The sequence below is a fragment of the Musa acuminata genome, chromosome BXJ3-4 (assembly GCF_036884655.1).
Source record: "Musa acuminata AAA Group cultivar baxijiao chromosome BXJ3-4, Cavendish_Baxijiao_AAA, whole genome shotgun sequence".
Lineage (NCBI taxonomy): Eukaryota > Viridiplantae > Streptophyta > Magnoliopsida > Zingiberales > Musaceae > Musa > Musa acuminata.
Window position 1 is genome coordinate 41,643,722 of NC_088352.1, and position 27,071 is coordinate 41,670,792.

A 27,071-nucleotide genomic window follows, 5' to 3' on the forward strand; every position below is an offset into this window, starting at 1 on the left:
TCAATGTTTAGTAAACTTGCATTAATGTTCTAAAGGACAATTGGCTTTGATAGTCATATTCAGTTGAATATATATATATATATATATATATATATATATATATATATATATATATATATATATATATATATAATTTGAGAAAACATGAATGGGTATAATCTATCGATTGAAAGTGATCAAATGACGAATTAAACCTTTTACTCTATGTGGACGGTAGGGACATGGTATGGTATTTGTCATATAGGCAGGGATATATACGTAAAGAAGTCCTATTTCGACTTCAAGTCCGCCGTCGCTTCCCTCTTCCCCTCTCACACGACAAATCCCTCATCCGCTGTTTCCGCCTCTGCTTCGATGCCGAATCCTCCCCTCCCTCTGCTTCGCTCTTTTGCGCTGGTCTCCTACCACCACCTCGATGGCGGAGCAGATGAGAGGAGGAGGAGGAGTTACTGCCGCCTCGATGATGTCCTCTTCTGCCGATGGCTGCGACTAGAACGACCTCTGGTTCGTCTTCTCTTTTGGCCATGCGGCATTGGTGGTTGGAGTAAAGGACTCGCCAGCCATGGCGGCGAGGTCTACGATCCTACGTGTGGCCCATGGGAGTGGACTCCTGTCCGCCCTCTCCAAGTGCAATCCCGCCATGGGCAGCAGAGCAGATCACACTACCTCCCTTATGTTGGAAGAGGAGGAGGAGGAGGAGGAGGAGGAGGCGTAAAGCACAAACCTGTAAGGTCTGGAATGTCGGTAGCCAATTCTCTTATACTTCAAGTCAGAAAGAGACCACCACCATTGCCGCCACCTTATCTTCTACTCTTGGAAGCCAAGCCAGGTTCTTGCTCTTGGGAACACACAGGAACCCCTCTCGATGGATTTTTCCTGCAAAGCAACCCCCTGCCTCCTCTCTTGGTTTATATTGGATCGCTAAGCTCCCATGGTTTAACACATAGCTTGTAGCTTGATTCGCAGATCAAATTTCTTGCTGAGGTGAATGGGGAGAACATTGGGCTTCTTCTCGATTTTGGTGCTGCTCATCTTGATAATAAGTGCCAGTTCCAGTGATGACCAGAGATTCACGACGGACAAGATTCACTTCTGGTTTAATGGAGATGGGGAACAAGAGCAAGAAAGAGCCGGAGGGCTCAGCAACGAAGCAGATTCGATTCTGATGCTGGAAAGGGGACGGGTGGCGCACGTCCCTGTGAATGTCCATAGCTTTGGTGCAGTTGGCGATGGTGTAGTAGACGACACCATGGTACAGCTACAGCTGCCAGTTCTCCACATTTTTATTTTAGATTTCCTTCTTTCATTAATATCTTTCACTTGAAAGTCCAATCTGATGATTACATATGGAAATCTTGGACTTATAATATGTTAGGGATAGAATTGAGCCTATGCCAAGCTTACTCATATCTAGCAATATTTCTTAGTTTCCATCACTTTTGCGCATCCTTTTTTGTCATTAATGTAATATGATATTTATCCTCCTTATTAGAAGCTCTCACCAATTCGGGATCTTTTACTATCTAAATTGATTCTTTAAATTGTTTATCCTCTTTTTTCACATAAATTTGGCACAATTATTTCTGATACATGATCCAGGTGAACACTGTGACGGAAAACTGTGAAAATCCCTTGAATTTTCTAGATATTTGTAGTATATACACTAGTTTGGAGATTGATCTGTAATGCAAAATACTAGATTCTTGTAGATATATCTCTGATATGATATGTCACAGATCAGCCAAAGTCTGATAGATTTGGTCCACCCAGTTTGCATCTCTATGTGATTATGGTTTTCATTATGTTAAAAATTGGTAGTGACAATGGTGATCCCCCTTGATAGAAAGCTTAGCTCCATCCTTCGGAAAACCAACTAGGAGGGCCCCCATACGGCTCCAGTATCACATTTATTTGGTGCTTATGTTAGTTCTGATACCTTGTAGCTAATTTCTTATTTACATCCAAAATGTCCTGTAGGCATTCCGAAATGCTTGGTATAAGGCATGCTCTTTGAAGAATGCAGTTCTTCTAGTGCCTGAGCGGCATCGTTATAAGGTTAATGCCACTAACTTCAGAGGGCCCTGTCAACGGCACCTAATTGTCCAGGTACTATTTCTGTTTCTTGGCACCTTATGTAATGCATTATACAGTGCTATAACAAGTATGAATTAACAAGGTCTAGAAATTGTAGGAATCCTCAAAAGCACCTGTGTATGCTGCTTCTTTCCTTACAATTATAGTACAAATGTATAATACAGCTATGAAGCTCAATTGCCTTAAAACATTCATGAATTACAAGGAGACCCTTCCATTTTGGAATTGGTCAGGTGAAAGGGACAATAGTAGCACCGGATGACCCAAAGGATTGGGATCCCAAGTACCCAAGTACGTGGCTATCTTTCTCAAAGCTAAACGGGGTCAGGTTCCAGGGTGGTGGGGTAATTGATGGTTCCGGTAGCAAATGGTGGGCTGCTTCCTGCAAGATCGATAGAACCAATGTAAGAAATAACTCACATCTTTTTTTGCCTTTTGTTAGCTATGCTTTATGCTCCAATCTCACATTTTTTTTCACTTATATGCAGCCATGCAAAGAGGCACCAACGGTAAGATTCTTATGCACTGCTTTTTCTAGTGCTATCATCTGGATTGGATGTTAAGTGGACGTGTGGAACATTTTCTGTCATTTTAGCCTTTCTTATGGTCCAAGGTCTCATGGATTGAGAGTTTTTGAGTAGAGACTTGTCAGATATTTTGGTCTTTTAATTTATAACTTAATCTGGTACAGAATGCACTGCTATCTTTAAGTTAGATCCCTTCTGGGGATATATCATTGTTTTACTGAGGCAACCAAGAATAAGGAGGATTCCAAAAATAAACAGTTGGGCATGGCTAATTCATGATTTCGTTTTTCTAGAATAGGTGAGAAAAAATGTTGGGCGTATCGATTTTCTGTGTCATGTTATGATCCAATATATGTCGAAAAATAAGGGGAAGAACAATTTGAGATGGATTGAATGAAAAATTATCTATATGTATATATCACATATCTGAATATATGAAGATTAGTAGACATGTGGATATAAATCAGGTGCATGATGATCTTGTCAGTGTTTAGGATGGATATTGTATATAGTCGAGTGTAATGTTAATTTCAACTCTTCCTTCTAAACAATAAATTCAAAGAATAAAATCCTATTCTTAATCAGGTGCTTGTACCAACAAAAGTCTTAAACTTGCAGATTCTAATTGGAAAATTAATTTCTGAATGTTACCAAATAAAAAAATTTATCTAGAACCTCCTAATTTAGCAATACAAATTTATAACATTAGCACAAGAACCTGTTGGTTACACTGACTTATGTTTCAGGCACTTACAATTGATTCAAGCACCAAGATAAGAGTGAAAGGCCTCACTATCCAGTTCGCTCAGCAGATGCATTTCATGATATATCGTTCAGATGTTGTACGAGTATCTGGAGTGCGCATATTGGCCCCAAAAGATAGCCCAAACACAGATGGCATTCACATTGGTGAGTCAACCGATGTTGCCATCCAGAATTGCCACATTGGAACAGGTACATCTGCTATCTGATACTTCTTTAAATGCTTGTCTGTGATGATTGTGTCATTTCAAAGTAGGAGGCATGCATGTGTTATGCAAGTACAACAATAATGGATATTAGTTGGAGTTACTCTTTATTCTTTTTAAAATCTTTGCATCTTAGTGTAGAAAAATTTGAGATTAACCTGCATGATTGTGGAGGATTAACTGAAGAAATAAATTCTTGTTTGAATTTTACAAACAATGAACAATTTGTATCACTCTTATGTGTCCTTACGCATAAGGCATGCCAGCATCAACTTAAGCTTAATCTCCCCAGTTGTCAATGTCTACTGTATGAACATTGTTGAACTAAATGGGAAATCTAATTTTGGGCATGAAAATTTGTCTTTCTTTCCCCAATTGCAAATGCCTTTTTTGATGTATTTCTTGATATTATATCTCAGATCATGGCTATAAGTGAAAACATTTTAACAATAAAGAAGTCATTTTTGTTGATTAAACAGGGGATGATTGTGTTTCAATTGTGAATGCTAGTTCAAATATCAAGATGAAGAAAATTATGTGTGGGCCAGGGCATGGAATCAGGTACCACCTAGTATTGTGTTCGAATTGTCTTGAAAAAACCTTGAATGAAGATTGACCTGCTGATTAAGAGTGATGATGTGATTTCTCTCTGTGGTAATTTGGATGGTTAGTATAGGGAGCCTAGGAAAGGATAAGTCAACAGGCATTGTTACAGGTGTTGTCTTGGACACTGCAACAATCTCTGGCACTAAAAATGGTTTAAGAATCAAAACCTGGCAAGTAAGTTTCCTGCAGTCATATTCTTGATATCTTATATGGCTTTGGTCTATGGAGAAAAGAAATGTCTTGCCTCATACTATCTACATGGATGATTGCCTAAAGTCTCAAATTGCTGAACAGGGTGGATCAGGATATGTTAAGTCAGTGCGCTTTGAGAATGTGAAGATGAATGATGTTGAGAACCCGATCATCATTGACCAGTTTTACTGTGATTCCCCAGCCACTTGCAAGAACCAAGTAAGGTCACTTAAGCTTAATTCCTTTGTTCACATAATAAAAATGGTATAAAGATAAAAACATTGATGTTTAATGACAAACCTGTCTTCCTGTGCTTTCTGCTTCAGTTCTCCAACCGAAGTTCAAATTTTCTAGCAGTTGTACCTTGCCATATAATCTGGAACTATATCTGTAACAACTAAGATCTAGCTGCAAGTAATGCTAGTAAACATGATTAGAATGCTTGGTTTCAAATTTGTAATTTTCCATTACAAAATAGTCATCCAATTATGTTATAGATGTATCTACACGGCATACAAAACTTTTGGTTTAGTGATATGGTCAATTTTGGTGATCAATCCAACTCGGTGAAATTTATTCTGACCCAACTTGTTTTTCGAGTTGTTGTATCACGACTCAAGGAAAATTGGACCATTTGTATCATGTATGACATATCTGCACCAAGGGTGCGTTCAACCAAACTTCTTCGATGTTCGAGGTATTGCATGTAAGTTCGTTTCAAACATCAACAACTCATAAGGAGTTCATAATTCATCTACTCATTTTGAAGAAAAAACCTTTAAAAATATTATTTTGTATAGTGTCTGTTTTTCCACTGTCATGGCAATTTAGTATGAAATATTTTCTCTAGGTGTTATGTTGATATAACATGTCCACTGGATTCTTTGTCATCTTTGAAAGTTGACATGACATGTCCAGCAGACATTGACTGGAACTCTATGTGCCGAGTCCTGATTTATCGAAAATAATGAGGATATCACAACCTGGATGTCTTGGTAATCCCTAACTTGCCTTTGTAGTGTTGATAAACCGATTCGATTAGTAAGATTTTCAAGTAGTAACATCCTTATCATGGAATAGATTTTGTTTCTCTTAGTCAAAGATTTGTGAAAAATTCAACAAGAATATCTAGTAGAGATGATTACTTTGTTGAAAATGTCCTAGAAATTTGCTACCGTCTTGAAATTGTTAATATCACTAGCAAGCGGTTTTTCTTTTCCTTTTTCTTTTCAGACATCAGCAGTGAAGATAAGCCAAGTCATCTTCAGGAATATAAATGGCACCTCAAGAACTCCTCACGCAATGAAATTTGCATGCAGTGACACTGTACCATGCAGCAACATTGTCCTGAACAACATTAACCTCGAGACGGAAAACGGCACAGCTAAAACCTTCTGCAATTGCGCCATGGGATTCCACTACGGAATTGTGCAGCCTACGGCGGATTGCCTCAAGTCCTCCAGCTGTGGCGGAATCCAGGAAGATGCCCAAAGGCAAACTCATGATCCTACCCACACAGAGCTATGATTCCTCTCCTTAAAGAAGCCATCACAAACAAGTGATGGCAGAGTGCCAGAAGATAAGGCGAGTTCTCCTGGGGTTATTGAAGATGTGTTCATGTCTACTTTTCAAAGATGGATAATTGACTTGGGTGGCTAAACTTGAATTGTTGAAAGTGAATACTATGTAGCTTTGTACCTATAGAACACTAAAATATATTCTTTATGATCTTACAATAATCAATTTCTCTTGCTTTCAAATTGAAAGTTGATCAAAAAAAAAAAAAAAATCTATGTATAATGTTGATGACAGTATACCAACAAGAATGAAGCTTGATTTTTTTATTTGTAATGGTTCGATAACAAGGACGAGATGAGATTTGATTCCCTGATATGATAATAGTTATAGTACCATCAAAGTTATTTTTTATTTCTAATCTTGTTCTAATATGATAACCTATTTGATTAAGATAAACTAGAAAATTTTGATTGCATAGTAAGGTAACGTCACAACTCTGAATTTTCAAATAACACCGACTCATTTTACATGTAATGATCACAGTTGGCGACATTCTTTAATGCATCACAACAGATCATATCATCCTAAATACGTCCACATCTATTGTTCAACGCGATGATTAAACATCCAAATTATTGTCTTATTCGACGAAATATTAGCGTGTGATTCCAGAAATATCTCCTCGCCCACTTGTCGAATTGTGGCCCAGAAGAAGACATCTGTGGTGGACACAGTCAACACTGCACAGTCATCATCCCATCAGCCACGTTTAGTTCCTTAACATAAGCGTCAGAACATGATTCCTACCGAGACGGCAAGTCTTGCAGCTTACATTACCCGCACTTGTGCGGTTGACGTAGAGCTTTCGGCATGGGCTGCGCTCCGACAAGCGCAGGCCCACCACCTGTCCGCAAACCTTCAGCTGCAACCACGAGAAAATCGTCGTCCCAACCCACCAATCGATCACGTATTGACTCATCTCTGAGTCGGAGGTGGAAGGCAGAGAAAGCAATGGCGTGAACGTCTTCAACCTCTGCGCCTGCGTTAAGCAAATCGCACGTGTACAGCTCTCGTGACGTGACGAAGCCGTGCAGCCGCTGTTTCTTCTGGTGCTTTCGCAAGGTAGGGCGCTACAAAAATCTGCCGGGGAACACGGCCACGCGTCGCCAGATGTGCGGCAGCGGCTCGAGCTCCCTCGGCGCGGGTAGGGAATATAAAGCGGTCCCCCGGGCTTCCCACCTTCCCTCCCGTCCATGAGAGCGCATCGAGCGTGTTGGTCTGGTGCAAAGAGTGCTCTTCCATCAAGAAGAAACAGTCCTCGGCTTTAAGATGACGGTGACTCCCGGGATCACGATCAGCGACGGGAATCTGGTGGTCTATGGGAAGGCCATCCTTACCGACGTCCCGGACAACATCGTCCTCACTAGCGGCACCGGCGCCGGCCTCATGGCTGGGGTCTTCATCGGCGCCGCCGCCTCCGACAGCAAGAGCCTCCACGTCTTCCCCATGGGCACCCTCCGGTAAGTCCCCGCTCCTCGGTTCCGCCTTTGTGTGTATTGTGATCGGTCGGAGATTAACGGCCGGCGTGGTGCGTCGACCGCCAGGGGGCTACGGTTCATGTGCTGCTTCCGTTTCAAGTTGTGGTGGATGACGCAGCGGATGGGAACGTGCGGGCGGGACGTGCCGCTGGAGACGCAGTTCCTGCTGGTGGAGGGCAAGGAGGCGGAGGCGTCCACCGTCTACACCGTCTTCCTCCCGGTCCTGGACGGCCCGTTCCGTGCCGTCTTGCAGGGCAACGACAAGGACGAGATCGAGATATGCCTGGAGAGCGGTAAGCAAACAATCAAGAGACCGGCCAACTGTAGAAAGTGCAGATGCGGCGTTTGATGTTATTGCTGGCTCGTTTGCTGGTGCAGGAGACGAGGCAGTCGAAACGAAGCAGGGGATGCACATGGTCTACATGCACGCCGGCGCCAATCCCTTCGAGGTCATCAGCCAGGCGGCGAAGTACGTCGCACCTGTTAACTTCGTAGCTTGATAGGCTTCCTGGTTCCTTTCTACTAACCAATTCGCTGTGGTAAATCCGCCCAACAGGGCGGTGGAGAAGCACCTGCAGACGTTCCACCACCGCGAGAAGAAAAAGGTAAACACCTCGTTCACGTGACGGGAACCCTCTCTCGCGCGCTGTCTGTGTCCGGAGATTTCTGCAAGCTTCTTCGCACTGATAGATGACGGTGATTGACGCAGTTGCCTTCCTTCGTGGACTGGTTCGGGTGGTGCACGTGGGACGCCTTCTACACAGACGTGACCGCCGAGGGTGTGGACCAAGGCTTGCGCAGGTGAAGACCTCTCTTTCTCCGCCGTAACTGCGGTGGCTCGTGAGAGCATCCGTCGATAACCTCTTGTCCCCCGTGATTTCGCAGCTTGTCCGCGGGCGGTGCTCCGCCGCGTTTCCTCATCGTAGACGACGGGTGGCAGCAGATCGACAGCGAGGTCAGGGATCAGACGGCTGCCGTTGTCCAGGAAGGAGCACAGTACGCATCACGACCCTCGGTCCTCGTGGTTCGCGATGACCCCTGCGAGTGGTCCCTTCTTCCGGTCTCGTCAAGCTGCCTTGTGACTGGCAGCAGCTGCGGCGCCGCCAATCACAAGGCAGATGAGCGAGACGAGGAAGGCTATGAATTGAACTCTTGGTAGGATCTACGTTTGGTGGTGGCGTGCTTAATGTGCGGTCCTGTTGACCAGGTTCGCCAGCAGGCTCACGGGGATCAAGGAGAACGCCAAATTCCAACGCAAGCAGGGAGAGGGCGAGCGGCGCAGTGGGCTTAAGCTGGTAGTGGAGGAGGTCAAGAAACGCCGCGACGTGAAGTGAGTCTTGTACGCTCAAACAAGTTGTTAAGATAAACTAGTCATTATTAATATATATTGACTCAAAATTATTGATAGATTATAAGTTAGACTATATATATATGTATGTCTATATATATATATATATATATGTATATATATATATGTATATATATATATATAATTCTATTTTTAGATATTTATTGATGATTATTTTTCTTCAATCTCTTTTCACACTTTAATATTTTTTATTTATGTATGATTAAATTATCTCTCTCTTGCTCGTAAGAATAGATGGTGTAATCAATTTTATTCGCTTGACTCTTATTTTCAATCTCATGTTAGTTTAAATTTTTTCTTTAATATTATTAGTGTAAACAACCTTAAGTCGTGATCTCGGGACTAACGCGGTTGGGTTTGGATCCGAATGATTAAGGATTTCCTGGAACGACCTTTGAGATTGTTGAGGTGTCCAACCACGGTGGTCCGATCGCGGCGGGTCAACTGTTTCCTCTGGGAGGGGACTCTTCGCCTGGGCACGTGATGGGAGGTGCCCCGTCTTCGTCCTTGCACACCGATCGGGTCGGGAGGCTCAACTCGACCCCTCCGACGATCTAAGTTAGTGAAGAGTAGTAGGGGGTTATCTTTTTTGTCCTCCCTTTTTTTTTTCAGGGCGCGAGAGTTTTTATAGTGAGAATTACCGTTACCTGAGTGATCGCAGGGAGTAGGATCGTACTCCTGGTGGCGTCTAACATCGTCGTTGGCGTGGCGTGAGGGATCGAGCCGGAGGGGAGTGTTAATATGCCTTGGTATGCATTCCGGTTCGTGTTGACCAAGTGCTGTCTGCTCGTGGGGCGTTATCTGGACCAGCTGATATCATGCGAGTCTTACCCTAATTATTACCCTCATCAAATATTAAATTTATAGTACTAATATATTAAGTTTGATAAAAAAGAGAAAGGAGACATATAATTAGATAACTATATATATTTAATTTTTAAAATTATAATATAATATTATAATAAATATATATATAATTATATATGTAATTAAGTTTTCTTTCATAATAAAATAATTATTTTTATAATTTTAATTAATACTTATTATTTTTCTAAATATCTCTAATGTTTTTTAAAATATTAATATATTAAAAAAAATTCTCTATGCATGTGTGACTTAATTGTAAGACAAGCGAGTGACGGTTCTGATCCGAGCAAGCTGTTGCTGCAGGTATGTGTACGTGTGGCACGCAATGGCCGGATACTGGGGCGGGGTGAAGCCGGAGGTGCAGGGGATGGAGCACTACGAGAGCGCGCTGGCGTACCCGGTGCAGTCGCCGGGGGTGCTGGGCAACCAGCCGGACATTGTCATGGACAGCCTCTCCATCCATGGCCTCGGCCTCGTCCACCCCAAGAAGGTGTACAGCTTCTACAACGAGCTGCACGCCTACTTGGCCTCCTGCGGCATCGACGGCGTTAAGGTGGACGTGCAGAACATCATCGAGACGCTGGGCGCTGGCCACGGCGGCCGCGTCTCCCTCACCCGCGCCTACCACCAGGCCCTCGAGGCCTCCGTCGCCCGCAACTTCCGCGACAACGGCTGCATCTCCTGCATGTGCCATAACACCGACGGCCTCTACAGGCAATGAAGCCTCACCCTCTCCTCCTCTCCATCGACGATTCCTGCTTTGCATACTAATCTGATGGTTTGACTGCGTCGGTGCAGCGCGAAGCAGACGGCGGTGGTGAGGGCGTCGGACGACTTCTACCCGAGAGACCCGGCGTCGCACACCATCCACATCTCCTCTGTGGCCTACAACACCCTGTTCCTGGGGGAGTTCATGCTGCCGGACTGGGATATGTTCCATGTAAGTGAGCACTCATTTCTCCCCTGAATCAAATCCTTACTTGAGCAACACAAGTTTGATATGGCAACCTCCTCCTCCGAGCAGAGTCTCCATCCAGCGGCAGAGTACCACGCTGCTGCTCGAGCAATTGGTGGCTGTCCCATCTACGTTAGGTGAGCGACCGCGTTCACAGGTAAGTGGAACCTCACCGTACGATCCTTTCTTCTAAGCTTTGCTTGCACGTTGGCGCAGTGACAAACCGGGCCACCATAACTTCGGGCTACTGCGTAAGCTAGTGCTGCCGGACGGCTCCATCCTGCGCGCGCAGCTCCCGGGTCGCCCGACGCGCGACTGCCTCTTCTGCGACCCTGCTCGTGACGGCACCAGGTCGCCCATCGTCTGCCTTCCTTTACTCTGCGTTGTGATGGCGAGTTATAGAGCTAAGCCTCGTGATCCATGTCGTCCTTTCAGCTTGCTCAAGATATGGAACGTCAATAAGTGCTCCGGCGTGGTGGGGGTCTTCAACTGCCAAGGCGCCGGCTGGTGCAGGCATACCAAGAAGACTCGCGTGCACGACGCCGCCCTGGGTACACTCACGAGCACAGTCATTGCCACCGACGTCGACGCCATCGCCCAACTCGCCGGCCCGGATTGGGGCGGCCAAGCTGTCATCTATGCCTTCAAATCAGGTTTAATTACATAACTTGTTGATCGCTCTCTTCACCTGATACGTCGTCATAGATATGCTCATCATAATCTCTCTTCAGGAGAGCTGATTCGGCTACCCAAGGGAGCAACGCTGCCGGTGACTCTCAAAGTTCTCGAGTACGAGGTCTTCCATGTCTGCCCTGTCAAGGTATATAACTCTACTTTTCCTGACAATTCCTCGTTAGATCGGTGCAGTGAAGGAGATCCAACTGTGTACATATATGCGCAGAACATCACCCCGAGCATATCATTTGCGCCGATTGGCCTGCTAGATATGTTCAACACCGGCGGCGCGGTGGAGCAATTCGACGTGAGCGTGACGTCAAACCACGCCGCCGCTGGACAAGACGACGGCCGCGTCCTCAGCGATCCGACGGCGACCCTGAGCACGAACAAAGGGAGCACGGCCACTGTGGCACTTCGGGTGCGCGGCCGCGGGCGTTTCGGGGCGTACTCGTCACAGCGGCCACTCAGATGCACGCTTGATTCGTCGGACGTGGAGTTCAGCTACGACGAGGGGACTGGGCTTGTGACCATCAACTTCCCGGCGCCGGAGAAGGAGATGTACAAGTGGAGTCTGCAGATCCAAGTTTAGAGGCAAAGCAGGAAGATTTGAGGGTTGGGGAGTTGAAATGTGATGATGCGTAGATGACTACTAATGAGGTGATTTGAGGTGGATGCAGCAACGTTCTAATAAACAGCTATCATCGCACGAAAAGAGCTCTCTGCCATTGCTGACACATTTGAAGCTTCTTCTTCTCAATCAAATGATATCATGCTGAGGAGTTGACCTGTCGCTTTCAAACCGATTGCCTGAGATCAAATCTACAGACATTAAGATCTGTGCGACAAATAAAACAGCAAACAGGATTACAAGCATCTTGAATTCACTTCCAACTGACAGAAAAATAACTTCTTTATACTTAAATTCATTTGCTTTAATTGCATTATAGAAATATTAAGTCATGCCTTTGTCATTTGTTTTAATAATTGAGGAATTGCATGACAAAACCCAGAAGATCTACAAATAGTAACTCTATTGAAGTGCTAATCCCATAGAGCTATATATATATATATATATATAGCACTATTACGGTCATGTCATGCTAATGTGGTACACATCTGGGGTGAGAAGGTCTATGATAAGTAAACTGGATACGGCTTATTTATGATGCTCTCCAAAATGAGACACTAAATGATTGCTATATAGTGTTTTGGACTTATTAATTGTCCATTACTCCTTGTATGCTCATAATGGATAGGATGAGAAAATTGGGAAGTAAATACTGCCGTACGGTGAATTGATTCATATTTAGAATAAAATAAATAATAATTGTTGAGTGTATGCATGAATGTGGGGCCACCGCACCGTAATCCCATCACACCAAGCTCGAATCTCGACGCAAGTGACGGTCTTATTTTCAAATCTGATTCGAACACCAACAGCCTCGTCATTCGTGCCACCGTTGATACCTGCTCTGATTCTTTACTTCTGACTCAGTCCCTTCACCGGGCTGCACACCCGATTCAAATAGCCGAATGCCCATAAGATCATCAGGGCCGTCCATTTAATCCATCGCCGATCGAACCCTCCCGTGACATAGGATTCCCGTCACCGCCGAGTGACAAAGTCCGTTCACCTCTCTTGCTGTTCTTCGCACGTGAGTACAGTGGAAAGATTTCGAATCCAACGCGTCCTCCCACGCGTGGGGCGTACGCACGAGTATGGGCATTTTGGGATGTCCACCATGTGTGAGCGCGTACGCTACGCTGTAGGAACTGCCAAAAGAAGAAAATAGTATGACAGTCACCCCCTCGAAGTTACTCGAGTCCGCTTGCGAGTCGTTGATTGGCGAAGATGGTAGTATGGGTGCGGGACCCACCTGATGGCCCCGAAAGCCGTATGTAAAGGAAGTATCCTGTGGCGGCACGAAACGTCGGTGATTGCGGTCAATCCGCTTCCATCGTATATAACGTCCGACATGTCTTGTTTCGTTTCGAGATGCATGTAATACGAAGACAAATCAGTGGTATATAACGGAGATAGGTATGTTTTATTATTTATAACGTATCGCAGGAGATATCGGCTTGTGACACGTTACATCCATGCATCACGCTTTACCCATTGTGCCCCTCCAACGGATACATCCACGGAGGAGACGAAGTGAGCGAGGTGATGCAGAGAGGGATCGGACGATAGACAAAGGAGAGGAGAGAGAGTGAGAGAGCGAAGAAGAGGAGTGTGGGTTCCTTTCGGGAGAGAGAGAAACAGGCGGAGGAGGAGGAGCGATAGGAGCAGATGGCGGCTCACGTTAGCGTGTGCCGCGGCCTGGTGGTGGTGCTGGCGCTTGTTGCCTGGTTATCGTGCGCCGCCGCGGAGGGAGGGGGCGGCTACAGGGCGGTGAGGCAGCGCCTGGAGGTGCGACGGCACCTGAAGCGGCTCAACAAGAAGCCGGTCAAGAGTATCAGGGTCTCTTTCTCGATTTAACGCCACATAATGCTTCCTTCTCGCTGGATTTTGCTTTCTGGTGTTCGGTGTGGTGACAAATGAAACATCATTTCTTTCGTCCTTTCCCTAAAAGATTGCTTCTTCTCCACGGAAACCTTGTCGATAGAAGTATTCGGCTTGTTTCCGCATAATGCTGCGGTTGTTCCTATTCTTTTTCTTTTGCCGATTTCAGGATTGCTGTATTATTGTGTCGATCTCTCATCTTCGTTGTAGCATGATGATGAACTGGGCCAAAATGTTTCAATTTCGTTCTTCAATAGCTAAAAGAGGATTCTTTTTCTTCTATTGCTTTAAGAAATTCAAGATTTTGTGTAGATGTTACATGATGCAGCTTTCTTCGCCTCAGAAGGACATGCCATCAAGTTTTTATCTTGCATAAAATAAAGTTCTCTTTCCATCAAAAGTTTAGATTTTTTACCTTCTTTTTTCCATCTAAAGATTCTTTGGAATCGTTTATTCTACTTCAATCATTCAATTTCTTCCCCTTTTGATGTTTGGGGGGAAAATCACATAAATATGCAGAGTCCAGATGGAGATATCATCGATTGTGTGCATGTCTCTCACCAGCCTGCCTTTGATCACCCTTTCCTCAAAAACCACTCGATCCAGGTTCATCTCTTTCTTCCTCCTCACTTTGTTCTCTTCTTTTCAGATTCTCCACCTTTCTTTCTGTATTTTATCAAGCCCTTTTTGCTGATGTTTCCAGATGCGGCCAACCTACCACCCGGAAGGCTTGTTTGATGAGAACAAGCTTGCATCACAGGAGACGAAGACCCCCTCCACAGCTCAACTATGGCATCAGAACGGGAGGTGCCCTGAGGACACCATCCCCATCAGGAGGACAACCAGGGATGATGTGTTAAGGGCCAGCTCCGTCAAAAGATATGGGAGGAAGAAGCACAGAAGCATCCCATGCCCCTTGTCTGTTGACCCTGACCTTCTCAATGAGAGTGGCCATCAGGTATGGTGCAGAAAAGCAACAAAGAAACCATACTTAGGAGCAAAAGTTGCATCTTTTCTAGACTTGCTTTTGGTTCCTGGCTCATGGCTTTTGTTTCTTTTGTTGGGTGTTTCTTGAGTAGCATGCGATTGCTTATGTAGAGGGAGATAGATATTATGGAGCAAAGGCCACCATAAATGTGTGGCGGCCAAAGATCCAACAACCCAATGAGTTCAGTCTCTCTCAGCTCTGGATATTGGGGGGCTCCTTTGGTGAGGATCTCAATAGCATCGAAGCAGGTTGGCAGGTATATTTCTGATCTGCTCCAGACAAACCTGCAATCTCTTTCCTCTCTGCTTTGGTACATTGAAAGAGCTTGTGCATGCATTAAGTCTTGCTTGCATGTAATAATCAGGTCAGCCCGGATCTCTATGGTGACAACAACACCAGGCTGTTTACTTATTGGACCGTAAGCTATACATTCTACCGCTTTATCATCATTTCTTTTCATTAATCATGTCATTCTTCCTTTTTCTTCTGTTGTTATAATTACAACTTTTGCTTAGAACTATTCTATCGCTGTGTCTACCATGTTAGAGATTCAAAACGATTCAGATGGTGTCATTTCATAGATGACATATTGCACAATGGCTTTGTGAATTGTGTGTTCTTTATAGTTTCCATACGATGAAATTTCAGAGTGATGCATACCAAGCAACTGGCTGCTACAACCTACTGTGCTCGGGGTTCATTCAAGTCAACAATGAAGTTGCAATGGGTGCCAGTATCTCTCCGATCTCCGACTACGATGGTTCGCAGTATGATGTATCCATACTTGTTTGGAAGGTGCAACCAAGCCTCAATCTGCATTTGACAATTCTTATTCACTCCATTTTCTGCGGTAATTGGTATGGTTCGATTCGACGGAGCAGGATCCGAAGGAGGGGAACTGGTGGATGCAGTTCGGGAACGATTACGTCTTGGGTTACTGGCCTTCTTTCCTCTTCTCTTATTTGTCAGACAGTGCGAGCATGATAGAATGGGGAGGGGAGGTGGTGAACTCGGACGCAGACGGCGAGCACACCTCGACCGAGATGGGCAGTGGCCGTTTCCCGGAAGAAGGGTTCAGCAAGGCAAGCTACTTCAGGAACATTCAGGTGGTGGACGGGTCCAACAATCTAAGGGCACCCACAGGGGTTGGAGCCTTCACAGAGCAGTCAAACTGCTATGATGTGCAGAATGGAAACAATGGTGAATGGGGGCAGTACTTCTACTATGGAGGGCCTGGTAGAAACTCCAATTGTCCATAGAAACAAACCCTAATCGAATTCCCACCCTCTTCCCCCTTGTACCATTCTTCAGTCTGATCCCATCCTTAACTCAGAGGTTGTTTTGCCTGTTGTAACTCATCCTCTCCCATCCTTAACAAAGCTGGGGAGAGAGAGAGGCTGTGTATGTGTTTCTCTGTCATTTGCTCCATCTTGGAGTCGTTTGTTCGGCTTAAGGCTAAATGATTATAACCAGTGGATCTCGACATGGCTGATGGCACTGCAACTTCTTTAGGTAGACCTATTTGTTCTTACCCACTGCACGTTATAGATTCCCTGAGTTGGTCGGCAGCTTTTCCGAACAAGCTGATGGGCGATGAGCAGAGTGATTACGAAGGATCGGACGAGGCATGACACATGTGACAACACAGTAGGCTGTGGGTCTCTTTCAAGCTTGTGATCACTTTTGATATTGTTGTCAGACGATTTACTTTTTGAGTTGCCAGCTTCTTCTGTGTTCATGTGAGGTGGTGCCGGTGGAGGTGGTGGTGGTGGTGGTGGAGCTGTCCCTGCTGTGTGACAAAATGTCTCTTCTACCACTATTTCTTTTAGGGGGTGGTGGGATTTTTGGAGGCATATATCCTACTGATAGCTATGCGAGAATGCAATGCTTCTTCAATGATCCATAGGGTGTGGGAGGAAGTTGGTGGAGGATCAAATCAGGAGGTATTATTATAAGGGGGTGTAAGAGAACACCAAATGAGAAATCTGAAAATTATATATATATATATATTCTCAAAAATCATCCTATCATTTTCTTCTGTTTTTCTTTTCCCTTTAAGCTTGAAAAATCAATTAATTTTAGTTAATTGTAAATATTGCATCATTTGATCTGCCTCTCGTACAACTCTTATTTGTTCTGTCTTGCCCAAACGATCACCAACTCACTAGGAATACCACACCTTATCCCAGTTTACTACTCCCATATTTATGAGTGGCTGAATTTATTTATTTATTTTATTTTTATAAAAACCAAGATAAAAATAATATTTGACGTTAATCGAAGTCTTAGCTAACATCTTTGATCTTTTAATTTTTAATAAATAAGTTTGGTAATATTTAAAGTCTAAAAATATTATATCGGATGATATTTCAAGTCTATGAAATACGTCGAATGAGATTTTGAACCCTTAATTTTTTTTAATGAGTGTGATTTCAAATCCTTTATCTTTGATAAGTGGGTTTGATATATTGTCATAGATCAATATTTAGGTGATAAAAAAATAAATTTAAACATCTTAAATTAGTAATTAAGTTAATTATTATATCTGAGTGGAGGAGCAGATCATGATTCGAGGTGTGCATGCCACTGAGATGGGCTCCTCCTGTCTCTCTCTCTGATACCGGAGGAGAAGACCATCAAGTGGCATGAATAGTTAAAAAGTTCTTAATCATTTCTCAATTTGTTTTGGACAAATTCCCACTCTTTTTGCATCACACAAAATATCCTAAAAAATAAAAGATTTTTTTTTCTTTCCTCCAATTGATTTGGTTTAATCCAATAGACCACTTGAAGATAATAATAATAATAATATGCTATTTTTAGGGTATTTTAGTCGTTTGCAAAAAATCCATGGAAAAATATTTGACGCATTTTATGAGAAAAATAACAATAAGGGGCTTTTTAGCATATCAATATAAATTGAAAACTAATAGTCTATTCTTTCATCTCCTTGCTTAAGACATAAGTTTAAATGAAAATAAAGATAAAATATGATTGAAAAGTATATCTTATTAAATGTCATGCACCTTACAATATATTTTAAAATGATATATGATAATGTGACATGTCTCTTTAAAATATGCAACCATACCATCTTAAATAATAAATAATTCATCCTCATCTTATCATCTATAGGATTTTCTATTTAATTTTTCATTAATAAATATTTTAATTAAAATTTCCTAATAACTTCACATATATCTCATTACAAAAAAATTCTACATCAATTTTGATCACCATTTCCAACCCATCAGAATCGGTCAAACGCTTTCTGCAAATATATGCTGATGCCATTTCCCTTTCCATTTCCTCAACTTAATCCATCCTATTGTGAAGCCCAGCCAAAGCTTTCTGCAAGTTCTGATGGTTCACTACAGGTAGGTGGATGACAACAGCAGTCATCTATTACACCACACCAAATAAAGAAGAAGAGGAAGGAGAGAGAGAGAGAGAGAGACAGCTGCAATGCGGGCCTTCCGTCCTTCTCCCACACACCCAGAGAGAGAGAGAGAGAGAGAGAGAGAGGACAGCTGCAATGCGGGCCTTCCGTCCTTCTCCCACACACCCTGTCATCAACATGCGCCCATCATCTCCTCCTTTCATTCACATTCATTCCTTCATTTGACAGCTTCTTCCTTTCTAAGTCTGGCCTTCTCTGCACAGTCACGCAATAACCACAACCCCTTCTCTCCGACTATATAACCTCCCCCTCCACCTGAACCCATTCCCATCTCTCTCTCCCTCTCTCTAGGAATCTGTGGAGATCAACGTTACACTTGATCTTTTCTTCTCTTCAACGACTATGGAGGCTGCTCTTAAGCTCAGGCTCTTCGCCGTGGCCATGGTGGTCGTCGTCGTGGCCTCTTCCTTGGTCGAGAAAGCCGCCGCTGCTGACGCACCCGCCCCCACCCCTACCTCCGGCGCCACTACCACCGCCCTCGCCGCACCTGCTGCTGCCCTTGCCTCGTTCTCCGCCCTCCTCTTCGGATGCTTCCTCTACTAAGCCACAACGTCATTGTTTCGTCACCTTGTTTCCTTTCCTTTGTTGTGATTTCTTCATGTAGTCATTCTCTTCTGTCATGGTGTCTATGAAGAGAGAGGAAGAGAGAGGAATATGCATGCATCGACGTATGCATACGGCGGTGGTGGTGGTGGTGGTGGTGGATATGTAATCTTCTCTTGGTGTTCATTCATTTATGTTAATGTGATTCTTTCCCTCTTCTTTTGTCAGAAGTAAATGATCTATGCTACCATCTAAGCTTCTAAGCTTCTCAAAAAGGTTATGGCTGCAGAACAATTGCCGATCAAACGCCATTAATTGCGTTATGCTTTGTGCTTTGCCAAGAAGAGAGCAATCATCAGTCGAAGAAACTGGTGATCCCTTTGCTCATCATGGCTTGTAGTTGATTCATTCAATGCATGAAGACAACAATGAGTTGGCAATGCTGGCTCAACATGGCCTTGCTGTTCGCATGGCTTCTCAGGTTCCACAGGGTCCCATGCCATCAATTATAGCATGCATGTTGCTCCTCCTCCTCCTCCTCTATAATGAGTGCCCTCAATCAATGTTTGAGGTCGATAGGAATTAGAACCTTTACCTTTTGTTGGTTTCATGTGGAACTACATAAAGAGTTGTAGTGATGGTTGAGTAAAAAGAGGGAAATATCACTTGTCAACCATATATACCATTCATTTATTTGCTAAATGCTCATTTCTAAAAGCTTAAAAACTTAGCTTATAAGTTCGTCGGATCTCCTTTCAAACTCTTGAAGGTAATTATTAGTACGTACATGCTTCAAAAAAGGATAAAATCGTTTCAGTACACCCATCGCCCATTCTAATTGGTAGTTGAGACTTTAACTTATATTGGCACCCTTTTAAAATGTAATATGGTGTAAAAAAAATTAGGTTTTGATAAATATTAAAAATTAAGTTTTCAGTAATCTTAAGTATATACTTAATCTATTAAGGAAAGGGTCCAATTTATATTATTTTTTTACACCCTCAGTTGTCTACAAGCTGGATTTTTTTATAAAAAATAGAAAAAATAATTATATTAAATAATATACATGGCATTGATATTATTTATGCAATAATACACTAATAAATTCGGATGTCTCAACAGAGACCACAAGTTGGATTAGACTTGGCAAATAAAATTGAATAAAAATAAATGATGTGTAAAATAAAAATAAACGTATACATATATTGATGTCATGATCTGCCTATGGTATCATGATAAATATTTTAATTTAGTCACCATTAATCCTTAAATTATTAGGAAATGACTCATGAATATAATCAAATGAGTAGGTATTTCAAGTATATGCCTTTAGAATTTAAAATGATGATGTATACCACCAAGTATTTATTTTAAAGAGATATGCATGTATTTGAAAAGGAGTGCAATATTAATATGATTTTGAAAGTTCTGGATTTCAGATATGAAAGAACACAACATATATTGTTCATAACTTCATATCATGTACAACCAAAAACTTGATCTAAGTTTTAGTGAAAAATGATATTTCATGTAGGTAGGTATGTATAAAACCTCTCTCTCTCTCTCTCTCTCTCATACACAAGGGATTCAGTGCATATCGAATGCATATAAACAAGGGATTCAGTGTCACTGGCAAGTTGAGAAGGACATGGAAGCTACTCTTCTAGCTATATGAAAATGACAATACTGCAATTATCAGCCTTCCTCTCTCATGGTCAGTATCAATACACATCTCTCATAACTGGCTCAGCAAAGATATCTTTCCCTCTTATTTTTCCTCATCGTTATTATTTTCCTTCTTGATTCTTTTTCTTGGTTGTTTGCATGGCATTTAGTCTTCCATGCCTGACCAGAGTGGATCTGTGGTCGACCTTTTCCTGACAATTTGGACCTTCAAATCAGCTCCTTTGTCAACATCACTACCTCCGATTTGCTCAAACAATTACAGAATAGGGTAATAAATTAGTGTACTCTGATGATTGAGTTGTTCTCTGTATCATCAAACATTTCTCGGTTTCAGTTCCTGTGTGCAGAATAAGCGAAGCAGAGAGTGTGTGTTGACAGTGTGAGAGAGGGAAACATGAAACCAAGCTATAGGCAACCACAGAATGAAGCTGAAACGAGCACTGTAATCGGCTGTAATTTAAAGAGCAAGCAGAATTATTGCCATGCAAGGCAGCTTTACAACGTGATCTTATGGCATGCATTTCCACAAACACCTGTAATCTATAGCATTTATTGTCGAGAAGAGTGATCGATCAAGCACTTGCAATGTATCCTCCAAATGAGATGTGTGCCCTCGTCATGGGAGCTCCCCTCGCGGCTGACAGTGCCTGGTTTAGCCTTGCCGCCTGTTGCACAACCTCCTCCATTCTCTGCAATCACATCACACAAGAGGAACTTAGGATGGGATTATATTATCTTAATTGATCGATGAACAGTACCTTATCGTGGGTGTAGATCTTGAACTGGATCTTAGGTTTCTGATGCTGTCGGCAGCCAAGGATGAAGATGCAGATAGTAGCAGCAGCAGCTGCTGCTGCTGATGCTCCCATCGCGCAGAAGGCTCCAATACCTGTCGATCTCCAATTCCCCGGAGGAGGAAACCCGAACCCTTTGATCTCGGATCCTGCACGATCCTTCTCTTCTCCCTCTTCCCTGACTTGCGATTCCACGTCTGGTGTGACGACGCCGATGTCTTTGAATCCTTTGGCTTCAGCATCATCATCATCTGAGTTATTCTCCATGGTTGGCTCCGAGTTCTGCTGCTGCTCCAAGAAAGATTGTGATGGGCAGATGAAGTAATTGGCATCAAGTGTGAGCTCCTTGAGCACCAAATCATTTTGACTGCCATGGCTGAAGTCCAGCAAGCTCTTGTCATCAGGGAGGAACTCCCAGTCATCGAGATCCCTCTCCAGGCAAGATTTCTCCATGTGATCAGAATTAGGGACGACTGTGTGTGTGTGTATGAGAGAGAGAGAGAGGACTTATCCTTCCACCTGCCAAGACTTTTCCTATAAATCTAATTCCCAACTTTTGTTTGATGACTTGCAGAGGAGGAATGAGTTCTAATTCCTCGAACAGTTCTTGTGCATGATTGGGCTGTATGCCAGTCTCTGTCTTAGTCTCTCTCGCTCTCTCTGCTTCACACATTAATTCCAATATGCACAGTTAAGGTTTGGGTTCGTTCGAGCGTCACGAGTTGGTTGCGGCAGGGCGATTCGAAATGGGTGCGCCACAAGAACCGGGCGACTCGGGCGTGCGGCTCAATTAATTCAGGGATTGGGTTCCGTTGAGCTCGAAGTAGTTGATTGGGCTGAACCATTTCAGCCAACTAAATCCTTCCCCACGACGCGAACCGGAAAGGACGAACCCTTGCTGCCCCTCACCCGCGCGAACTGTCGCTGCCCGAGCCGCTCTCCTCCCTGTCGAGCAGCTGCTCATCCCTCCGGCGGTACCTCTCTCTCTCTCTCCCTACTTCCCTTCCCTCTTCTCCCTTTTCCACCAGCAGCCGCCGCCCTCTCTGCCTCAGGCAGCCCTTTGGCGCCTCCGTTCTCTCTTCCCCAAGCCGCCGCCATTGTTGATGCACCGATGCCTTTTTTTGCTGATGTGATGCCATTAGGGGCAAATGTCACGTTTATATGAAAATTAGGAAGATTTCGACACACTTCAAAATAAAACATGATGATAATTCTAATTTTTTTTAATCCAAATATTTTAGTAGCCTTATAATATTTGTGACAATTTACTGTGAGGGAACGAAAATAAAAAAAAGGATAATATGCTATTTTATTGTAATAGTTGGAAATTCGGCTTAGCTCAGATTAGATTTCAATGGAAAACCTATTTTCTTAAAAGGATTTTTATTTTTATGTCAAAGAAAGAAACCCTCTTTGGGGAATATAGGAATGTAAGCCCTAATTTCTATATTATATTTGCCAAATATGAAGCTTTTCCCATGAAATTTTAATCTTGCGTCGGAAATGATATTGTTTTTGTCGATGCTTGATGGAGTGGGGACAGAACTGGAATTTTACGTATAGGCTCCACTCTGGCTCAATGGGCCGGGCTTGAAATAAAAGCCCATTAAGGCAATGCTACGATTGGCCCATTACATACTCCTCTAGGGTTTCGCTTCCCTCCCCTGCGGTCGGCTTCGCTTCTGGATATCCCAGCACGGGCGACAGCGCAGAGAGGGGTGTTTGGTTCCTTTTCCTCGAGCTCGTCTCGGTAGGTTGCGATCCCATCCCCCCCCCCCCTTCCCGATCACATTACTCTTCTTGGCTTCTCTTTGATTGGATGCTGCGATGTTTTTGAGTTTTGGCGATATGCAGTCGTTCTTTCTTTCGCGTTTCTTGGTCTTTCATCGTCTTCATTAGATCAATTTCTACAGCAGATAATACTTGCCTTCCCGTCATTCTTTAAAGATTTAGTTGTTTGCTTGCAACTTAGAAGTAGGTCATCTAATGCCATGCTGTACTAATGTGGAAGTTGCCTTTGTGCGTGCGTGAGAGAGAGAGAGAGAGAGAGAGAGAGAGAGAGCAGTCCGCGTTGTAGGACACGAAGGCCACAAGAACATGTCAATATAAAACCCATTTGTCTGCTAAAGTCCACAGCCTAAAAGGGGAATCAGCCACCATAGCAGTTGGAAAAATGTACTGCTTTCATTAGACCTCCAGTGATGGATGAGAGATGCTATACCATTCAAGGATAAGAGATAGTGGAGATGTTACTACTGTTGTTAGGATTGTTATTTATTTTTAATACATAATGAAAAGAAAATTTTGTGAAACCGAATGGCTCAAGTTTGAGCCCAACAATCTATTCTATGTTTTCTTCACAATAATGCATTTGTTTTGCTTGTAGTGGCAGCCATAGTAAAGATTGAAGAATCAAGTTTGAGATCAACAATGCATTTCCTGCAAGATAACGGAATTGTATACCCATCAAAATTTTGTTGTAGAATCTTTTACAAGTTCCTCCAAGGAAAATTCTAACTTGGCTTTGTTCTAAAATGCATGTTTTTTTGTATAACTCAGTTTAATTGTGTCTATGATGGTTCACTTAACTATTAAGATTTTCTTGCTTCATATATGGTTCCTTATGTTATTTGCATGATGTAAGAAAATTGTAAGAAATATTGAAAAAGAATTGTTGATTCGCTGATGCATTTTTTTGCTGATGCGATGCTATTGGGTGCAAATGTGGTTACCTGTGTCATTTTTTGTTCAATATGTCATGTTTATACTTCAGTCTTGTGATATGCAGGAATAAATTGGCTCCTGAGTTGCATACAAGATGAGATTAGAAAAGTGTTGGTTCTGTTCCTCAACCATTTATCCAGGACATGGAATTCAGTTTGTTCGAAATGATGCAAAGGTAAGGCCATGTTTTCCGAATTAATTCATCTGGAAGACTGGTTTCCAGGCTTCTTCAAAAGAAAGGTGTTATGATCTTAAATTGGGAGACTTGTACCATTTGAAAATATGATTGTTACTCATAGTACTACAAACTTGGTTGTTTGTGCGACTCTTGTGCTTTAAGCTCCTTCACTATTATCTGACAGACTTGTACTAATCCTTTATATGTCATAAATCTTAACCCTATTATGATATTATTTTAATTGCATGTTAGACGTGATGTGTTCTCATTCTTTTCTTCATTAAATTTTGATCTCTTGTTTCCTTTTGTTTTTTATATTTTCTGAATTGCTTGAGCTTTAGAAAGCACAAGGAGAAAGGAACCCAATGATCCACAATTTGATTCATGATCTGATATAATCTTTGTTAGGTGTACTGCATTCATATTTTTCTGTTCATCAAGTGTTTGGCTCTTATTTACTATTGTTTTCATGTTTTCTCAATTGTTTGAGCTTTAGAAAGCACAAGAAGAAAAGAATCTATCTCTCATGAATCCTCTTAGTGATTCTTATCTGAAGTAAAGTAGTCTTTTTCTTAGTTTTTATGATTTTTTTAGAATTCTAAATTATTTTCATGGATTCCACCGATCTGATTCATTAATCAGACTGATACTGATCGTTCTGCCATCGTAAGATCTCGATCCCTATTTTAAACGATGGGCTTCTTACAGAATTCTAGCATGTATCATGGTCTTTTTAGCTTACCAGCAGTCAACAAGATGCCATGGAAACAGGTGTAGTCCAGTGCTTATTGGATGAACATGACTCATTCAGTTTTATGAAAATAGATGCTATACAAAGAATTTACTTTAAAACCCAGTCGAATGAAGGCATTATGTTCGGTTTCATCAAAATAGATGCTGTACCATATGTCAAGATGAGATTGGGGTTGAATTTGATCAGATCTGTGTTAAAGAAAAACTGATCTTGATGTCCCAACAGATTGGCATAAGCCAATCCATAAGTGCACGAGTTCCAATATGAAAACCCGATTCAGTTGGTTTGATTTGGTTAGTCTTTCGTGTTTTCCAATGTTTGGACTCATGACAGTAGTACAGTGGTGAAAAAAACCCCATTGGAGGAGAATGAAATAGAACATGAAACTGTGAGCTCCTGTGTAGTGGGAGGAGATTTTATGATGAGATAATATCTAAACATTCTATGTTTTAGATGATCAGATTGGGTCATAAGTATAACCGATGGTTGTTGACTGGCATCTGATCCAATTATGATTTAGACAATCAGAATAGTTTAATTGGATTGTACTGATAAACAATCAGATTAAGATTTGTTCCAATAAACAGTTCAAATTTGTTGAGATAGCATCATATCTGATCCATTGAAAGACATCTTTTGGGGAACTATATGAAGTACAAGCTACATAGGAACTTAGAGCCAACATTCTTCATTTTGTATGCCAAGTTGTGCAGAATAGCTTAAGCCTATGGCTCCGCTGCTTCTGATGATTTATATTATCAAGGTTCAGTTATGTATACGTACAGTTTGTATGTCAGCCATGGTTTGTGAAGTCTAATGTGCATGCAAACATTATTAGCCTATAATGTTGTTTGCTAGTTCCTATTGTCATCGATGAAAGTTCTTTTGCAGATATTCCGATTCTGCCGATCAAAATGCCATAAGAATTTCAAAATGAAGAGAAATCCTCGCAAGGTGAAATGGACAAAGGCGTATAGGCGATTACATGGGAAGGATATGACTCAGGTTAGAAATGCTAGTGTGATACATTTTTCTGTGTTTCTTTGTTTAAGTTGATGAAATTGCATGACACGATGACTATCTAATGACTGCTATCCCTGTTAAGGACTCGACATTTGAGTTTGAAAGGAAGCGTAACAGGCCTGAAAGATATGATAGGAATGTCACAGAGATGACGCTGAAGGCTATAAAGAAGATTGACAAGATCAGAGTGACCAGGGAGGCTCAACACCACAAAATGAGGTTGGTTTCCGTTACGAGTGGTATCCCATTTTCTTCAATTTGCAATTTATATTCTGATATGCCATACTCATATATCTCACAGGATGAAGGGTAATAAAGCAATCGAGCAAGAGGCGGCAATTAAGGAGTTGGAGAACAGTATTAATTTGGTCAAAGCACCTGCTGCCCTGCAGCAGGGATCAGAAATTACTCTTCCAAAGATCAAAGTCAAGGTTTCTCAATCACAAGATGTGGGAGAGCGAATGGAAGAATAATGGTAATCTGGACATTCATCCATCCTCCAATTTAAAAGTGCCATATTAAGTTTTTGTTTTCTTTTTGTGTGTGTTTGCACAGTTAATGAGTGGGTGGTTCCTTGGAACATTCTTCTACTGAAAGATGGATGGATGCTTTGCCATGGATGTAGCTGAAATAGTAGGTTGGGAGAACAACATTTTGTGCTTATTTGTCTTGGTTGGTAATGGATGGTTTTTTTTTTTTTTTAGAGGACACGTTATTTGATCACATTAACAGAAAGCTTCTGATGCAGCTCAAAAAGAACATGGAATGGTTGCAATCTTCGCATTTCGTGATTGATTGATATTACTAGTGTTGTTGTCATCGAGCGCTTCCCGCCCCGACTAGGTGAGGCGAGTGCCTCAGAATTGGTCCGAGAGGGCAAATTGAAGCAGGTGTGGTTAGGAGGATTGATTGGGCTCACCCCATGCGTGCGAGCCCTATCGACATTTGGTGGCCCTTAGGCTCGTTGTTGCATATCCCTTTTGCAACCGAGAAGGAAACCTAACCTAAACTGTGATCAATTCATCTGCATGGCCCTTAGCACTTAGACTCGTGGTGGCCCGTCCGACGTTACCTTCTCCCCTCTCATGAGGGGCAGAACCCTC

At 42.6% G+C, this 27,071-nt stretch overlaps 4 protein-coding genes and 1 pseudogene across 7 annotated transcripts; 4 read left to right on the top strand and 1 right to left on the bottom strand.

Moving 5' to 3' along the window:
* The first annotated feature begins 988 nt into the window (after positions 1 to 988).
* Positions 989 to 6,158, top strand: LOC135636436 (probable polygalacturonase At1g80170; annotated as a pseudogene).
* Positions 6,159 to 6,737: 579 nt separating this feature from the next.
* On the top strand, positions 6,738 to 12,111 carry LOC103983021 (probable galactinol--sucrose galactosyltransferase 2). Its single transcript, XM_009400152.3, has 14 exons — positions 6,738 to 7,425; positions 7,510 to 7,736; positions 7,822 to 7,912; positions 8,000 to 8,048; positions 8,153 to 8,244; positions 8,329 to 8,439; positions 8,651 to 8,773; positions 9,983 to 10,393; positions 10,478 to 10,619; positions 10,704 to 10,771; positions 10,851 to 10,985; positions 11,070 to 11,287; positions 11,366 to 11,454; positions 11,536 to 12,111. The coding sequence occupies exons 1-14, from the start codon at positions 7,235 to 7,237 to the stop codon at positions 11,899 to 11,901; spliced, it is 2,313 nt and encodes a 770-aa protein (XP_009398427.2). The 5' UTR covers positions 6,738 to 7,234; the 3' UTR covers positions 11,902 to 12,111.
* Positions 12,112 to 13,475: 1,364 nt separating this feature from the next.
* Positions 13,476 to 16,291, top strand: LOC103983020 (protein neprosin). The gene is made up of 7 exons (XM_009400151.3): positions 13,476 to 13,776; positions 14,338 to 14,424; positions 14,522 to 14,776; positions 14,898 to 15,062; positions 15,171 to 15,224; positions 15,455 to 15,601; positions 15,688 to 16,291. The coding sequence occupies exons 1-7, from the start codon at positions 13,606 to 13,608 to the stop codon at positions 16,063 to 16,065; spliced, it is 1,257 nt and encodes a 418-aa protein (XP_009398426.2). The 5' UTR covers positions 13,476 to 13,605; the 3' UTR covers positions 16,066 to 16,291.
* A 4,627-nt stretch (positions 16,292 to 20,918) lies between these two features.
* Positions 20,919 to 21,898, bottom strand: LOC135635670 (uncharacterized). Of its 2 annotated transcripts, none has more exons than XM_065146910.1 (2): positions 21,254 to 21,898; positions 20,919 to 21,209 (listed from the first exon to the last, which is right to left on the bottom strand). In XM_065146910.1, the coding sequence occupies exons 1-2, from the start codon at positions 21,740 to 21,742 to the stop codon at positions 21,045 to 21,047; spliced, it is 654 nt and encodes a 217-aa protein (XP_065002982.1). In that variant the 5' UTR covers positions 21,743 to 21,898; the 3' UTR covers positions 20,919 to 21,044. The 2 variants fall into 2 exon arrangements, with proteins under 2 accessions (XP_065002982.1, XP_065002983.1); XM_065146911.1 differs by having other exon boundaries at positions 20,919 to 21,184; positions 21,254 to 21,886.
* A 1,009-nt stretch (positions 21,899 to 22,907) lies between these two features.
* On the top strand, positions 22,908 to 26,729 carry LOC135584977 (probable ribosome biogenesis protein RLP24). 3 transcript variants are annotated; one of them, XM_065147537.1, is made up of 6 exons: positions 22,908 to 23,039; positions 24,078 to 24,188; positions 25,837 to 25,950; positions 26,051 to 26,187; positions 26,270 to 26,443; positions 26,524 to 26,729. In XM_065147537.1, the coding sequence occupies exons 2-5, from the start codon at positions 24,108 to 24,110 to the stop codon at positions 26,439 to 26,441; spliced, it is 504 nt and encodes a 167-aa protein (XP_065003609.1). In that variant the 5' UTR covers positions 22,908 to 23,039; positions 24,078 to 24,107; the 3' UTR covers positions 26,442 to 26,443; positions 26,524 to 26,729. The 3 variants fall into 3 exon arrangements, with proteins under 3 accessions (XP_065003609.1, XP_065003610.1, XP_009398423.1); XM_009400148.3 differs by having other exon boundaries at positions 22,939 to 23,043; XM_065147538.1 differs by having other exon boundaries at positions 26,270 to 26,599.
* Positions 26,730 to 27,071: the final 342 nt, after the last annotated feature.

What these genes read in the sequence shown, in the direction of transcription:
- LOC103983021 (XM_009400152.3), top strand. Translation starts at nt 7,235, where the DNA reads ATGACGGTGACTCCCGGGATCACGATCAGCGACGGGAATCTGGTGGTC. An exon ending in GTGGACCAAGGCTTGCGCAG is followed by an intron (nt 8,245 to 8,328) that starts GTGAAGACCTCT and finishes GTGATTTCGCAG; the next exon opens with CTTGTCCGCGGGCGGTGCTC. An exon ending in CGGACTGGGATATGTTCCAT is followed by an intron (nt 10,620 to 10,703) that starts GTAAGTGAGCAC and finishes TCCTCCGAGCAG; the next exon opens with AGTCTCCATCCAGCGGCAGA.
- LOC103983020 (XM_009400151.3), top strand. Translation starts at nt 13,606, where the DNA reads ATGGCGGCTCACGTTAGCGTGTGCCGCGGCCTGGTGGTGGTGCTGGCG. An exon ending in GCATCGAAGCAGGTTGGCAG is followed by an intron (nt 15,063 to 15,170) that starts GTATATTTCTGA and finishes TGTAATAATCAG; the next exon opens with GTCAGCCCGGATCTCTATGG. An exon ending in GGCTGTTTACTTATTGGACC is followed by an intron (nt 15,225 to 15,454) that starts GTAAGCTATACA and finishes ATGAAATTTCAG; the next exon opens with AGTGATGCATACCAAGCAAC.
- LOC135635670 (XM_065146910.1), bottom strand. Translation starts at nt 21,742, where the DNA reads ATGGAGAAATCTTGCCTGGAGAGGGATCTCGATGACTGGGAGTTCCTC. An exon ending in AGATCTACACCCACGATAAG is followed by an intron (nt 21,210 to 21,253) that starts GTACTGTTCATC and finishes TCCCATCCTAAG; the next exon opens with TTCCTCTTGTGTGATGTGAT.
- LOC135584977 (XM_065147537.1), top strand. Translation starts at nt 24,108, where the DNA reads ATGAGATTAGAAAAGTGTTGGTTCTGTTCCTCAACCATTTATCCAGGA. An exon ending in TTGTTCGAAATGATGCAAAG is followed by an intron (nt 24,189 to 25,836) that starts GTAAGGCCATGT and finishes GTTCTTTTGCAG; the next exon opens with ATATTCCGATTCTGCCGATC. An exon ending in ATGGGAAGGATATGACTCAG is followed by an intron (nt 25,951 to 26,050) that starts GTTAGAAATGCT and finishes ATCCCTGTTAAG; the next exon opens with GACTCGACATTTGAGTTTGA.